The sequence below is a fragment of the Nanorana parkeri genome, unplaced genomic scaffold (assembly GCF_000935625.1).
Source record: "Nanorana parkeri isolate BGI_ZX_2015 unplaced genomic scaffold, ASM93562v1 scaffold2673, whole genome shotgun sequence".
Classification (NCBI taxonomy): domain Eukaryota; kingdom Metazoa; phylum Chordata; class Amphibia; order Anura; family Dicroglossidae; genus Nanorana; species Nanorana parkeri.
In genome coordinates this window covers 4219-21488 of record NW_017308941.1, presented here as the reverse complement: position 1 = coordinate 21488, position 17270 = coordinate 4219, and the positions used below count along the sequence as shown (strand labels likewise).

Genomic DNA, 17270 nt, shown 5'->3' with positions numbered 1-17270 from the left:
TTAGACAATTGTGCTCTTACAACCTTGGCGAAGCACCATTTCTGTTTCACCATGACTGTGCACAAAGCCAGCTCTATGGGTTTCAAGACACGGGTTGACCAGTTTGGTGTGGAGGAACTCAAGTGTCCCGCACAGAGCCTTCAACCCTACTGAACACCACTGAGATGAATTGGAACACCCATTGTGAGCAATGTCTTCTCATCCATCCAACCAGGGGCGTAACTAGAAATCACAGGGCCCCATAGCAAAATTTTGTATGGGGCCCAGTGATTGCTAGTTATACCCACCTGATAACCCAAACAGCCCACCTAAGGGTGACCCTGCAGAGCCCACCATAGACTCTCTATGGTAGGCTCTGCAGGGTCTCAGGTGGGCGGTCAAGCCCTCTTACCTGTCAGCCCTGATCCTCTGTCCACCTCCTTCTCCTCCACGATCGACTCCTCCGTCACTGGGCCCCACCTCCTCGATCGACGGGCCCCGCCTCCTCGATCGCCGCCGATGACGGGCCCAGCCACCTCCTGCGAAGCTGCTAGTTGTCACCAACTCAGCAGCGGCTGTGAAAAGGAACGGAGCGTTCCTCCTCACAGCCGCCAGTGACAGCCAGCAGCCTGGCTGTCCGAGCAAGATGCCATAGCGACCCAGGCGGCCCGCATGGCATCAGGGAGATGTCCTGGCCGGTCCCCGCCGTGCCTCGGGCCCCATAGCGGCCGCCTGGGTCGCTATGGTGATTGTTACGCCACTGCATCCAACATCAGTACCTGACCTCACAAATGGACACAAATTCCCACATACACACTCCAAAATCTTGTGCAAAGCCTTCCCAGAAGAGTGGAGGATGTTACAGTCTCAAAGGAGGAAAACTCCATATTAATGGTCGGGGTACATAAACCTGTGCCCATTTACCAGCATGCTGGTAATTCTCTATAATAAAGGGACAACACAGAGAGGAGAGTCTGCAGGTCATGGTGTGAATCTCTGAGGTTTCCCCTGCACTTGGCTGGCTCTGATATATATAATGTGTACAGAGGAGGAGCCGTGTGCTTTGTCTGCACTGTGACCGCGCAAAGTTCAGCCGGAGCAGAAGAGGCCGGAAGATGTGGAGACAACTGCTGGATAATGGCAGGTGAGGGGTGACTGCGAGCTGCATACACTTCTGTCACTGGGTCATCAATGTATATACTACAAACTGCACAACATGAGAGTCTTTATTACAGCTCACAGAGGAGCTCAGGACAAGAATAGGTTTTATGTAGGACATGGTGACATCTAACAGCCTCATATAACAGCTTATAGGGCACATTGTGAGCATATAAGAGAGAGTCCAGGGGTGCATTCCCATTTATTGCACAGCATATGGAGTCATGTGACCCAGATTACATTATACAGGAGTGACATCACCGCTCTCCAGATATAAGGTATATTATACAGGAGGGACATCACCGCTCTCCAGATATGTTATATTATACAGGAGGTACATCACCGCTCTCCAGATGTAAGGTATATTATACAGGAGTGACATCACCGCTCTACAGATATAAGGTATATTATACAGGAGGGACATCACCGCTCTCCAGATATAAGGTATATTATACAGGAGGGACATCACCGCTCTCCAGATATGTTATATTATACAGGAGGGACATCACCGCTCTCCAGATATAAGGTATATTATACAGGAGGGACATCACCGCTCTCCAGATATAAGATATATTGTTCAGCATAAGATGACAATGATTCTAATAAACACTATTTGGTTGCTTCTAAGCACATCAAATGTATTGGAGATTAATGTCAACATAGAGAGAAAAAGAAGAAATGTCCTTTTGTTCTGACTGGATTCCAGTGTGCACCCGGCCGAAATATTCAGTGAAGAAGAAGACCACAGTAACACATCCATCAGCCTCTGCATGGGGCTGTAAGGTTGTGTGTGATGTATATTAAAAAAAGTAACATAGTAGCCACGTGCATTTCGTCTGAACTGACATTCGGGCAAAAATCGGCAAATTTCGAGATTCAGATGCATCCGAATTTCCGAATGGGGAAAAATAACGAATTTGAACGTTTCCAAATTTTATCCGAATGTCTTCCGGAATGAACTGATATGTCGGTAAATGTGAAAATCGGGAAAAAAAACCAAAACAGTGTGGGGTCCCATCCCCCCAAATTCATACCAGACCCTTTAGGTAGGAATTTTAGAGGCCAAAAAGAAAAAAGCTGCGCCTCTCTGTTTCCATTCAGGAGTGGAGGTGACATTAGCGGCGAGTGTTCGGCGAGTGCAGAGGAGGGAGAAGGGGACTTTTTCTTTTGTCGGGTTGGCGGGCGGTGGGCATCGTGATTGACGATGGATCTACATTGCTGGACGATGTGATTTACATCATGGGACATTTTTATGTGTGTGGTGTGGTGCGTTTATTTACTATCTTAATGTTTTTTTGGTGAATGAGAAGGGGTAACAACTAACCCTTACTCATTCACGAGTGGGCAACATCTGGGTGCCCCCTTCATGAAAGTTGGCACCCAGATTCAGATAAGCCCCCCCTGCCCCCAGACCCTCAGAACCACCGGGCCAGGGTTGTGTAGAAAAAGCCCCTGTCCTCATCAACATGGGAATCCTGATGATTTTATTTTTTTCTGTTTTATTATAGTATTTTTTTAATATTGTTTATATTATTAAATTGTATTATTATGTTTTATTATATTAGTAACATATATCACGCGCACGCTCGCACGCGCACGCACTCTTATACAGCACATTTGCAGTGGCTCATTGACGTGTTACTTTGTTACACTTTATTTAATACACATGACACACATAAGTATGATCATCGTATGTCTGTATATCCTCACACATGTATGTTCACATAACCTGCTGGGGCACATAGCGGAGCGTGTTGGGTGACACGGGTCATACGGGGAATGAGAAGCTGTGATTGGAGAAGGTAGAAGCACATTGAGGAATATAAAACCTTTGTGTGTCTGTAATCACGGATTAAATAATTCAGATCGCCGGCGGTGACGGATCGCACCGTTTGATTCAGACGGCGAGAGAACGGCGTCATATTCCATCCACGAGGAAACATTACACTAATACCATCAATGGCGTCTCTCTATAATCCCCATTATTGGATTATGCTCCTTCCAGCTCTATCAGGTTATAAAGCTGGGGCAGATATAAAAGACGCAAATTAATTCAGTTCTGTATTCATTAATATTTCATTAAATGCATTAACGCAAGCAGTGTAAGTACCTGGATTTGCCCTGTTATCAGCCTCTTGCAGTCCATTTACAGCAAAGCTCAGAGTGGGGGAGTGGGGGAGGGGGGAGCAGAACAAGGAGACTATCATTTGTACGGCAGTGCTTATGAGCTGACAAAGGACGCGCTGATAGTAAGAGACAGCAGAGTGACACAGAGATGAGCTCATCAGTCTGCTGCTTCTCCTTTCACTGTATAATCACTCTAGATCTCGATCTGTGTGTTAGAGTTGTGTAAATGCCAGGAGTGGATGGGCAGAAATGCAAATCCTTTGCAGTATATGGGAGCAGATAAAACAGCTCCCATATACTGTATATCTTCATCTGTGTATTTCACTGTTTTCCTTGAATATTCTGGGACCCGGACCAGACTGTAATGTCATTCTATACCAAAGCATCACACCAGATCACAGGTGCCCAACATGGAGCCCGCTTATGCTAAGTATGAAGCCCTCGGTGCTCCAGAACACAATTCAGGGGCTGCACACTGAGTTCCCGTGGACCTGGTGGGCTGTCAGTGACAGCAATGGTCCAGGACTAAGCCCCATCGGCTCCTGGGATTGTTAACCTGCTATGGGGCTTGTGTTGATGGGATCACTTTAAATGGGTTTTGGATGCCCATACAGTCAGGTTCAGACCGGGGCACATGACTGTCCTCACCGGAAAGTTAATATTTAACCATAAGTAGGTGAGGCGTGACCGCGGCTCCGCCAGAGTGCAAAGTGTAAAGTGAAAATAAATAATCCTCTTGGTAATAAGGGCGAAAACCGCCAATAATCCGACCAATGGCCGCTCAACGATTCATAATCCACTTCTCTGATCCAAGATCTGCTACAGCGGTGGGCTTTGGTCAAAGCTTCTACCTCCATTCACTCCCCCTGAAGAAAAGAGACTCCTTTAAATAATTATAACTTCCTTTAAAAATGCAGATAGCGCAAGTACCTGAATGTGGCTTCATACTAGCTTCCTGTACTCCCCTGCACAGTTGCACTCAGACTGGGAAGGTAGGGGAGCCAGGAGTCTCTCCTGTTTAAAGTAGTTGTGTGGACAGGATGAGTAGGCAGAGGGAGGACTCATTAGTGTTTTGCTGCTCCTTCAGTGTCCAATCGTCAGGTTGGGAAGGGAGAAGTGTTTCTGACCAAGCTGTAGTCACAGCACAGTGGAGCCTTAAAAACCACCTAAAACCACCTAAAACCACCATTAACCGCCATAATTTTGCCCTACACATTGACTCCATAGCATTTCACCTATAGGGTGAACCCGTGCCAAGAATATGCAAATTTCTTTGGAAATTGTGCAGTTTTGCTCATCTGTAGTCAGCAGCAGAATTAATACAATTCAGTGTCATTTTGGACCAGTATCCATCCTTACTCCAACCGGTGGGGGGGAACTTCTTCTGCTGAGACATATACATTAAAAGAGATATTTTACACTTTTACGTTGGTGCAGAAATTGAAGATTTCTTCTCCTATTTTATGCTGAGGGTGTAGGCAGTTTGGGAAAATATTTGGATGAGGTGCACAATCTGTTGTGTTTCCATTGTAGATGACAATTCTGGATTCTCTCTTTGCAGGGAGGCCCTTTGCACTCGATGGCCTCACAGTCTGCTGGTCCCGGCCACAGCTCTAGGTGTGGGGGGTGCGCTGCTCTGCTGGAAGCTGCACAACAGGAAGGTGAAATCCATTGAGCTGGGAGAAGGATGGTGGGGCCCTGGGGAGAGACCCCACTTACTGAGTGAGGACACCAGTGTTAGACCATTCATCATCGAGGCCTCCAAAGAAGAGATTGAGGTATCAATGTGCAAGAAAAGTACCTAAAAATGTAATGATGGTATATACTGAGACCACAGTATACGGTCTATGTGTCATTGTAACTGTTTAAAAGATTCTGAGATCCTTACGAGGGAGGGACTCTCCATGCTGGTTTATTTTATATTGTGGAAAACAATAGGAAGAGTGGGGACATCGTAAGTTGACCGGGAACATCCAACAGATCAAGGTGGGTGGGAATATCCAACAGGCCAAGGTGAATGGAAAGACTGAACAGACCATGGTTGGAGAGGACACCCAACAGAAAAGATGGATTGAACCAACCAAAAGAACAAGGAGGGGGAGGACAATTAACAGACTAAGGTGAGTGGGAACATTCAACAGACCAAAGGTGGGCAGGAACACCCAACAGACCTAGGTGGGCAGGAACACCCAACAGATCAAAGTGGCAAAAGGGAACCCAACACTTCAAGGTGGGCGGGAACATTCTAAAGACCATGGTAGGCAGGAACACCCATCAAACTTAGGTAGGCAGGAACATTCAACAGACCAAGGTTGGTGGGAAATCAAAAGACCATGCTGGGCAGGTACACCCAACAGACCTAGGTGGGCAGGAACACCCAACAGACCAAAGTGACAAAAGGAAACCCAACACTTCAAGGTGGACAGGAACATCCTAAAGACCAAGGTGGGCAGGAACACCCATCAAACTAAGGTAGGCAGGAACATTCAACAAACCAAGGCTGGTCTGAGACTGAGCCAGGAAGTATGGAAGGGAGATCTTCCTAATGGGGTCTCCAAGATCTAAGAAGCGAAGAGGGTGATACAATAAAGCGGATTCCTCCCATAACTAAAACATCACTTTCACAATCTTTTTAAAGGTGTTTTCCTCATCAGTTAAATTGTTTCTTCACATTAGTGTGCAGTGTGTACTATCCCCTGAGCATTTGCAGCAGGTCCATGGAGTACAGAGGTGGGAGGAACTGTAGAGAAGGGGTGGAGTGAAAACATTTACTAGTGAAATGTATTTTTTTTATCTCTTGACTATGTGTGCGTTGGAGAGGGCAATATGTTCCAATTGTGTTTCCAGGACCTCCATGAACGTCTTGACCGCACGCGGCTCTTTTCACCTCTGGAGGACTCCAGATTTCACTACGGGTTTAACTCTACCCAGCTGAAGAAAGTTATTTCATATTGGAGGAATGAGTTCGACTGGCAGAAGCAAGTGAAGATCCTCAACCGATACCCCCATTATAAGACCACTATAGAAGGTATCCTGGGCCTTGTTCAGTGACAGTTGAATCAACAAAGGGACCATTTTCCATTTGCTTGTATATATTGTGTTACCCTCCATGGGAAACTTTTAAGGATTTCTTAACATCTTTCTCTTTGATGCTTATAAGTTTTTAAACTAATATTTTATATATTTTTGTAGCTACTTTATTAAATAATTATTTAAGCACAGTTGAATTCACACAAACATTACCTCCACTTCCCTGTTACAGAAGTTCCCCTCCATCCTTTGATGATAAATCATCCTTCCTCCCCAACGTCTGGAGGTGCACTTCATCCATTGATGGGTCTTCCCAGCACAGAAGTAGTATATTCACTAATGTAATAAATCGTCCTCCCTCCCTAAGTTCTGCTGGTACACTTCACCCATTGATGGGTCTTCCCAGGACAAAAGTATTATACTCACCAATATAATAAATCAACCTACGTTCTGAAGGTCTGGAGGTGCACTTCATCCATTGATGGGTCTTCCCAATATGGAGTAGTATATTCACCAATATAATAAGTCGTCCTTCCACCCTAAGGTCTGGAGGTGCACTTCATCCATTGATGGGTCTTCCCAGTATAGAAGTAGTATATTCACCAATATAATAAGTCGTCCTTCCTCCCTAAGGTCTGGAGGTGCACTTCATCCATTGATGGGTTCTCCCAGCACAGAAGTAGTATATTCACTAATATAATAAATCGTCCTCCCTCCCAAAGGTCTGCTGGTACACTTCACCCATTGATGGTTCTTCCAGGACAGAAGTAGTATACTCACCAATATAATAAATCACCTACCTTCTGAAGGTCTGCTGGTACACTTCACCCATTGATGGTTCTTCCCAGGATAGAAGTAGTATACTCACCAATATAATAAGTCACCCTACCTTCTGAAGGTCTGGAGGTGCACTTCATCCATTGATGGGTCTTCCCAGTATAAAGTAGTATATTCACCAATATAATAAGTCGTCCTTCCACCCTAAGGTCTGGAGGTGCACTTCATCCATTGATGGGTCTTCCCAGTATAGAAGTAGTATATTCACCAATATAATAAATCATCCTACCTTCTGAAGGTCTGGAGGTGCACTTCATCCATTGATGGGTCTTCCCAGCACAGAAGTAGTATACTCACCAATATAATAAGTCGTCCTTCCTCCCTAAGGTCTGGAGGTGCACTTCATCCATTGATGGGTTCTCCCAGCACAGAAGTAGTATATTCACTAATATAATAAATCGTCCTCCCTCCCAAAGGTCTGCTGGTACACTTCACCCATTGATGGTTCTTCCAGGACAGAAGTAGTATACTCACCAATATAATAAATCACCTACCTTCTGAAGGTCTGCTGGTACACTTCACCCATTGATGGTTCTTCCCAGGATAGAAGTAGTATACTCACCAATATAATAAGTCACCCTACCTTCTGAAGGTCTGGAGGTGCACTTCATCCATTGATGGGTCTTCCCAGTATAAAGTAGTATATTCACCAATATAATAAGTCGTCCTTCCACCCTAAGGTCTGGAGGTGCACTTCATCCATTGATGGGTCTTCCCAGTATAGAAGTAGTATATTCACCAATATAATAAATCATCCTACCTTCTGAAGGTCTGGAGGTGCACTTCATCCATTGATGGGTCTTCCCAGTATAGAAGTAGTATATTCACCAATATAATAAATCATCCTACCTTCTGAAGGTCTGGAGGTGCACTTCATCCATTGATGGGTTCTCCCAGCACAGAAGTAGTATATTCACTAATATAAAAAAGTATCCCCTTCACCCAAAGGTCTTGAGGTGCAATTCATCCATTGATGGATTCTTCCATCTCAGAAGTAGTAAATTCACCAATATACCTCCCGGAGATCTTGAGGTGCACTTTATCCATTGATGGTTTCTTCCAGGACAGAAGTAGTATTTTCAACAATATAAAAAAATGTCATTCCTTCTGAAGGTCTGCAGGTGCACTTCATCCATTGCTGGGTCCTTCCTGCACAGAAGTAGCATATTCTACAATATAATAAATCATAGTTCCTCCTGTGGGTCTGGTGGTGTACTTCATCCATTGATGGGTCCTTTCCACACAGAAGTAGTATATTCACCAACATAATATAGCCTCCTTCCCCCGCAGTTCTGGAGGTGTACTTCATCCATTGATGGGTTCCTTCAGCACAGTAGTATATTCATCAAGATAACAAATCTTCCTTCCTCCCACAGGTCTGGAGGTGCATTTCCTCCATGTGAAGCCCCCACAAGTGTCCTCCAGACAAAAAGTTCTTCCCTTGCTGATGGTCCACGGCTGGCCAGGATCCTTTTATGAGTTTTATAAGATAATTCCGCTTCTGACAGACCCAGGGAAGCATGGCTTGGACCCCAACATTGTCTTTGAGGTCATCTGTCCATCTATCCCGGGATATGGCTTCTCAGAGGCATCACACAAGAAAGGTGAGGGGCGGGTGTGCGGTTAACAATGGACGATGCATCATTTTTGTCACTTTGTCATTTTTGTTGGGTGAAACATTTAGGTTATTGAAGTGTATCTAAAGGCAAATGTTTTCCGTTAGTTTTGTGTGCAGAGATGGAAAAATTTATTTTCTTTGTGATTTGTGTCCTATGTAGGAGATTTTCCTGCACTTCCTGTCTCAAGATACAAAAGGAAGTGAGAGGAGATCTCTCCAAAGTGAGGAAATATACCCTCTTAGGTCTTTTACACCTGTCCAGATTGGTGTGTTGTATGGTGGTGTAGTGTATGGTACAACCTGCATTGTACTGCATGTTAACACAACAAGTTACCACTTGAACCATGGTGCCTCTGCAGTAATGAATATGCATTGACACAACACATAGACTGAATGGGCCCTAATTAGGGTTGCCACCTGTCCAGGATTCACCCGGGCAGTTCGGGTTTTGAATGCTGTGTCCGGGTTTCATGGCAGCTGAAACCCGGACACAAGATGTCCTGCAGATAGGGGCAACCAAAATTAAGATAGGGGCTACTGGCCCCCCACTGAAAATAGTCTAAACTGTGATATTTACATAAGAATGGACAGCGCTATTTTATATGAATAAGCCACGACTCATTCTCCCAAAAAAAAAATTCAGTGCGTTGCTAGAGTGTTCGGGTTTCGTTAGAAGAAAAGGTGGCAACCCTAGCCCTAATACCGCTGTTAGGTACTTCTAGTACAAGGTCAGGTGATTTGCTTCAAGTATATCTAAAGCCTTAACTTTTTTAGTTTTATAGGGTATGTCTTGGAAGTTTGAATGTGGTTCAGAGAGGGGAAGTTACACAGTGACCCTGTGAGGTGCTCCTTGCCATCTGTGGATTACAGAGAATTCAGATTAAAGGGACCCTGTAGGAAAAGAAGTTCTGCCGCGTCGCATAGTGATCTGTGTCTGAGAATATTAGTTGTCTGTCTGCACAGTGGTTTCTCTGTTGGTTGATATCATGAAGTTACTTTTGTCCATAAAACAGGATTCACGGCCTTAGCTGCGGCCCGGATATTCTACAAGCTGATGCTTCGACTTGGATTCAAAGAATTCTACACGCAGGGTGGAGACTGGGGCAGCAGAATCACCACGCTCCTATCTCAGATGAAGCCGGAGTAAGTATGTGGCTCACAGCAATCCAGAAGTGTCTTCAGTTCCTCCATTTCTTCTGGCAAATGCCATTTTTGTCAGACCGCCAGTCCAGGCCTAGTGAAATACAGTTTTCTCTGTTCTGTCAATCATTCTATATTGTGTGTCTGCGTCCTCCCTGCAGGTCAGTAAAGGGCCTCCACCTCAATTTCGTGATGCTCCCGTTTGGAGGACTGCGGAGGCTGAAATCCCTGATTATCGGCCGCTACGCTCCCTGGCTTGTGGGTCTGACGCGGGAAGACGCCAGGCGTATATATCCATACATGGAGAAGAATGTGTTCGCCATTGTCCTGGAGAGCGGGTACCTCCACATACAGGCCACCAAACCGGACACTGTCGGTAAGAATCTCCAAAAGCCCCCCCCCCCAAAAAAAAATTCACAATCCCTGGGAACAGTTTCATTGTAGTAGATGAAGTGTGAATGTTTGCTGAATAATCAGTCTGTGTCCTCACAGGGACATGAGATCATTCAGGTTTATTCGACTAGACAATTATTATTGTGTACAGCCTGAACAGTTGTAAAAATAACTTTTATTATGTCCTTCAAGAGACTCTGTCAGGTTGTAAATGGAAGGCAGCCAGAAGTCCCCTGTACTAGAAGAGGTATTACACTCCAATCTCCAGTGTCCCGTGCCTCCTACCTTGCCTCCATTCCCGGTAATAGAAGAGGTATTACACGCCTATCTCCAGTGTCCCGTGTCTCCTACCTCCCCTCCATTCCCTGAAATAGAAGAAAGGTTATACTCGCCGCTCTAGTGTCCCGTGTCTCCTACCTCCCTCTGTTCTCTGTATTATACCCCCCTCTCTGGTGTCCCATGTCTCCTACCTCCCCTCCATTCCCTGTAATAGAAGAGGTATTATACTCCCCTCTCTGGTGTCCCATGTTATTTATTATTGTTCAGCCAAATGTTAACTAAAGGATTTTCATATCTTCCCAGCTGTTCAGTTCCATCCCTTTCTACCTTTCTTGAGGGATCAGGTCTAGCTTAGCCGTATTCATTATCCAATGTATTGGCTTTTGCTGTCCCTTTGTCTCAATTTTTTCATGGGATTCAATAACTCTCACACAAAACCATAACAACCCAACACATTTCAACACCTTTTGTGGCTTCATCAGAGGTCAAATATTCATCTAAAAACAAATGTGCACCATATGCAAAGAGTTAAAAACAAAGTGTGCACGTGTGTCATTGACTTGAACTGGCCACATAGGGATGTAGAGGATTTCTACTTCAAATGTATGTTGCTGCAGGAAAACTTGGTGGGATTTTGTGGTCAGTTCCTGGCTGTATGCCCTGTGTAATGATGCTGGACTATCTATTGTACCCCATGAACTTGTGTCAGATGCCCCTCTGGGGCCGGTTCTGCTTCTCACGGGACTCTCCTCTCTTGCAGGTTCTGCTCTGAACGACTCTCCAGCTGGACTCGCGGCCTACATCCTGGAGAAGTTTTCCACCTGGACAGACAATGCGTTCCGCGATCTAGAAGATGGCGGCCTAACCAGGTGAGCGACAACATGTCAGGACCAGAACTCGAAGGCATCACACATGGCATGCTGAGATTTGGTCATCTGTAGAAGAAGAAGCTCTTACCGCATAAAATATCATCAACTTGACAGATTTAGACTCTTCAGCAACACAACCTGCTGACATATTTGTCAACCCAAAATTTGCGGAGACACTTTTCCTCCACAAGCAATGTAATGCCCAGAACGTACCACAATACGAGGGGGTAGGGAATGTTCCTGGTGCTGAGCTTCAATCCAGCAATGGCTTGTCACCCAAAAAAAGACAATGAACCACCAGTGGCCAATCAATAACATGCTTCGTTCTCTATTTAGGAAATTATCTCTTGATGATCTCCTGACCAATGTGATGATCTACTGGACCACTGGATCAATCGCATCTTCCATGAGGTTCTACAAGGAGAATTTCCCAAGGAATTATAGCCGCACCCCAGACACCAAGTGAGTATAAGATACACTATATTGGCAAAAGTATTGGGATGCCGGCCTTTACACGCACATGAACTTTATTGGCATCCCAGTCTTAGTCCGTAGGGTTCAGTATTGGGTTGGCTCCGCCCTTTGCCGATATAACAGCTTCAGCTCTCCTGGGAAGGTGTCCACAAGGTTTAGGAGTGTGTCTATGGGAATGTTGGACCATTTGTGCGGTCAGGTACTGATGTTGGAGGAGAAGGCCGGGCTCGCAGTCTCCGCTCTAATTCATCCCAAAGGTGTTCTATCGGGCTGAGGTCAGGACTCTGAGCAGGCCAGTCAAGTTCCTCCACCCCAAACTCCCCCATCCATGTCTTTATGGACCTTGCTTTGTGCACTGGTGTGCAGATCATGTTGGAACAGGAAGTGGCCATCCCCAAACTCTAAGGAAATGTCACGGAACACCTGAATCCAATGATCTGGAGGGATGTCCCAATACGTTTGGCAATATAGTGTATGTGTAACGGTAAGCTCCTCAGGGGCGGGTCCTCTCCTCCTCCTGAGTCTTCTTTCTGCTCACCTTCTGGAGTGTGTAATTTGTGTTTCTTTGTTATTTCATATACAGATCTGTGATACAGGTTAGCTTTTATAAAGGATATTAAAGCTCATGATTTGTAGGCGTGTTTCCAGGAAATGAATGTGTAAGTATTTTAGTGATTTTACACTTTTATCTCATTCCAGGATTGGGGTGCATGTGCCAACCGGTATTGCTGCATTCCCCTGTGAGATCGTGCACGCCCCTCGGGTTTGGGCAAAGGAGAAGTTTAGGAACATTGTCACCTACACATTTATGCCCCGCGGGGGGCACTTTCCTGCCTTTGAAGAGCCAGAACTGTTGGCCCGCGACATCCAGAACTTTGTGTTGAAGGTGGAGAAGCTGTAAAATGGGGAGTGGCCTTATAACGTCAGATGGCAGAGTCGTGGTGAAGGGTGAAGAACCAATTTATGATGCCACTTTCAGATATAGACAATCTTGAGTTGCAGCATCAGCCTGTCTGTGCATGGCTGGGCTCTGCTGAGAGTGATTTCCATTTCATGTTCATGCTTTCAGTCTGTTCCTGCAAGGCCTTCATTAAACGATTATCTTCCGACCAGTGTCTCCTCTTGCCCTGGCTATCCAGAATCCACAAACATCAAAGATCCAGCAAAGTGTTTATTTCTCCAATGAATATATAGAGACAGAAGAACGATATTTCATACTCATCTGTTATAAAGCTGTAACAGGGAGGCCGGATAAAATGAGGAGCCTGGAGTGACCACCCCGTCTGACAGCAGGGACCCCCAGAGAGAAAGTAAATGACATTCTCCCTAAAGACAGGTACACTGCCACTGTGAATTGCTCAGCTCATTATTGGTGCACATTCTTACTATTCCTGCCCCAAGGAAGCTCCTGTACACCTCTGACATGTACGGGCCCCATAACATAGAATGGAAATCTTGTGCTGAGTGTTGTCACACTTCTGGGAGTGATAGTGAGGAGGTTTAGGTGCACCCTGTTGCGCTTTAAAACGATACATCGGCAAGGCGTTCACTTATTGCTGATGAAAAGAAAGGATCACATCCCGCTAGGCTATGTACAGTGTGCCGGGCAAATACCGCTCTTCTCTGCACCTTGCTGGACGAAGGGAGAGAGCTGGTGACCTGTGATCCTTCATTTTCTTCAGCAACCAGTGAATGTTACACTGTGCTATTTCTGCCCCCCAATTCCCTCATTTCCCCTATACAGATATAATGTCAGCGATTGTCTTTCTCCGGATTACAGTCTGAGCTCTGGACACCGAGGGTTCAATTTGTTGACTGGAAAAGGCCAAAAGAAGGCCTCCTTGGGTGGGTTGGCCAAAGCACAGTCCCACAGTCACTAAATCCCTCTACAGATGGTGTCCATGGTTTATCTGTATGCAGAGACCTGAACCCGTAGCTGACCAGGGGCCTTTGAAACCTACTCCCTTGGCTGCCCAGGCCTTGGTGAATCAGGACACAGTGTGGAAGAATCAAACCATCACTGACCAAAACAACCCAGGGAAAGGAGGAAGGACTGTTTTTGGGATTGGGACAGTTCTCTCCATAGGGGAAACTGTATGTCAAGGCCTGGAGTAATGGCTGGCTCGCCAAGATAAAGTAAATCCACCATTACCCTAGACTTTGAGATACAGCCCACCATACAGTGTATGAGAAGAACGGTCCTAATCCCATGATCAATTCCTCCAATCTCAGATGGACTCCCGTCCCCAAATATAATATCACAGAGAAAATCTACTGCACATCTGCACAGCGTTAAAGGAGAACTATGGGGTTAGGGCTTTTCCCCATAGTTCTCCTTAGGGTAACGGGAGGACACAAACTAGCGTTCTCCCGTCACCCAAAGCTCTGTACATAGGGAGCTACAGCTCGCGGTATACTGAGACGCCGCAGCCGGGACGGATCCTGACATTACTGTCGAGATCCACCCAGCTGCGTAAGTGACAGCTGGCTCTGTCTATCTAGAGGCAGAGCCAGCTGTACCCGCCCCCACAACTGTCCGTTACGCCAGTCAGCGCTGGAGGATCGGAGCGGGGGAATCCCTGCAGGGAGCCATGAGTGACAGTCTCAGGGACACGATCGAGAAGTGAGCGACGGTATGTGTCCGCTCACTTCCCGATCTATTGAGCCGACCTGTGACAGTCTCATTGTCACAGGTCGGCTCGAACTATGAGAGTAATTTTCACTCACCTCATAGTTCTCCTTTAACACTGCAACCTTGACCTGTAACTTATTTTCTAATGCAGCTTCCACACGTCTAACCAGAGGCTGCACCATATTCCCTGCGTATTTTATATAGAGGTGTGTGGATTCTCCTAGTAGTAGCAATCTGTACACCAGGCAGTACAGTCAGCTCCACTGAATGAACGCCGACATGCAACCAATCTGCTATACAGCGCGCCTGTTGTTTTCAGCTGCTTTGAGCAGACTGACAGACCAAAAGAAAAACACAAATCACTGCAAAGCCTCCAATTCACAAAGAAGTATGACGGCACCCATGAACACGTGTGTGTATATATATATACAGTATATTGTGACAATCTATACATAGAAAGCAGGTATATAAAACACGTATTGACAAAATGTTTACATTGAATTGAACACATTCTAATAAATGTAAAAAAAATACCAGATACCCCTTAAAGGAACACTCCACTTTTGCTTTAAAAATTGTATACCGTGTTTCCCCGAAAATGAGACACGGTCTTATACGTTTTTTTGGCTCAAACAAACACACTCGGTCTTATTTTCGGGTAGGTCTTTTTTTTTTTTTAATGTACAACAATCCGCACTTATTCATGTACAACAGTCTACCTGTATTCATGTACAAAAATATGGTGATCAGGGCAATCAGGGGTGCCGTACCTTTCCAAGCACAATGTGGTAACCAATCGCTGGCCAGAATGAGCGAAGTGCGCTTTCACTATAGGTTCCTCACAGGCGGAGTGCATTTGGTATGACTCCGCCTGTGACAGGAGCCGGCACTATAGAGGAGGCATCGGCTTATGCGGCTCTGCTCCCTCCGCTGCCGCCTCGCTTCCTCTAGGGCTGGCTTCGTTGGCACCGCTGATTCTCTCCCGCGGCTCTTCAAGTTCCCCCTTATGCCACCACCGGCCCTGGGAATGATCACAACTAGGTCTTATTTTCGGGGAAACACGGTATATACAATAAATATACTGTGTGTGTGTGTGTGGATAGATAGATAGATAGATAGATAGATAGATAGATAGATAGATAGATAGATAGATAGATAGGTAGGTAGGTAGATAGATAGATAGATAGATAGATAGATAGATAGATAGATAGATAGATAGATAGATAGATATACAACTCTCAATAATTAGCTATATATATATAGATATAGATACATATACACACACACATACATATACACACATATACATATACAGTATACGCACAGGTCATTTTGTAATGTAAAAACATTTTTTAAATGATTGTTCCATTTTATTCTATAAATATCAAAAATTGTCAAAAAATATAATGCAATTTTTTTACCAAAAAAAAGCCACCCGGAGGCGTTGTGTATACCACGAGTGTACAGAATGACCCCAAGTACTGTCATGGAGTGGTGGGCTGGCTGCTATCTATGTACTGAGCTACAAGTCCCATTCCGGGCGACCCCAATAAAGGGGTTTCCTTGTTCTTGTCCTCTTCTACGAAGGATGCAGCTCATACAGCTTTTCTCATGACAGCAATGAGATTGCTCAGGTGGTGATAATGACGGCTGACCTTCCCATTCAGAAATCATGACAGGAAGGGACATGGGGGGCAAATGTCGCATACCAGAAAGAGACAAGAACACGCCGGCAGGAATAATCCTTGCAATGACGAGAGCTCACATTGGGATTGTATTCACGCGATTTAAAGTAGAAGAAAATCCTGAATATTGTTTTTAATTTATAATAATACAAATATAACCATAAAAAAGATCCCAGAGGAGCTACAAACTAGAAATAAATAGTCAGAATATGTGCTCAGTGTTGGGAGTTGGGACGGAGTAACATTTTTACTGGGTTTCCCTGGAACCTCCTCCAGGGGGCGCTAATAGCTCCTTCAGGTCCTTCCTTCTCACTTGCCATTTCCTTTTATTGTAAGTGACGCTGACAGTATATAGAAGAAAAATCAAATGTCATTTTCTTGGCGGTTTGTGTTGCGTCGACTTTATCCGATCACATTTCCCGTTCATTCCACGACAATCCACGTTCCACCTTCTGTTCCACTTCCAAGCCCAGCAAAACAAGTCAGTCTTGTGATCACTGTCCACCTATCAGGACCAGGCGTGCCCCAGTCCTCCACACACACACAAGGTAGTATAGTAACCTGAGATCCGAGGGCGCCGCCCACGAGGAGCGCTGCTTATTCCTTCTTCCAGAACAACTTCCTGAACACAGACTTATTCCGCAGCTTCTGATCTGATCTGTTATTGGTCATGTGGGAGGAGGCAAACGAATGGCAGCGCACGCGCGGGGTGAGCGGCTCGTCGATGTACAGGGTGACGGAGTAGCTGGGTGACGTCTCCGGGGGGCCGGGAAAAGACGACATCTTCTGATACATGACTGTGGAAGGAAAAGAAAAAGGGCCATGTGACTCTTATATGTCTGACAACACTTTCTGATGGTGACTAAAACTAGGAATCCCCTCCTCCTCCCAACCCCAAAACTCGGTATTATCCCCGAATGAGTCTGATCATTGTTCCCACAATTTCCTTCTTCTTCCTGAGACTTTCCATAGGGATCTCTTTGTTCTATGCTTCCTTCTTCTCTCCTTCTTCTATTCTTCCTCTGTCATGCTTCATTCTATCCCTCCAT

General features: G+C 45.4%; 1 protein-coding gene across 1 annotated transcript; it reads left to right on the top strand.

The window, feature by feature from the left end:
- Window positions 1-1020: 1020 nt before the first annotated feature.
- Window positions 1021-12835, top strand: LOC108802126 (epoxide hydrolase 1-like). Its single transcript, XM_018574012.1, has 9 exons — window positions 1021-1123; window positions 4826-5042; window positions 6112-6292; window positions 8508-8735; window positions 9763-9892; window positions 10051-10265; window positions 11322-11430; window positions 11767-11892; window positions 12604-12835. The coding sequence occupies exons 1-9, from the start codon at window positions 1095-1097 to the stop codon at window positions 12803-12805; spliced, it is 1437 nt and encodes a 478-aa protein (XP_018429514.1). The 5' UTR covers window positions 1021-1094; the 3' UTR covers window positions 12806-12835.
- Window positions 12836-17270: the final 4435 nt, after the last annotated feature.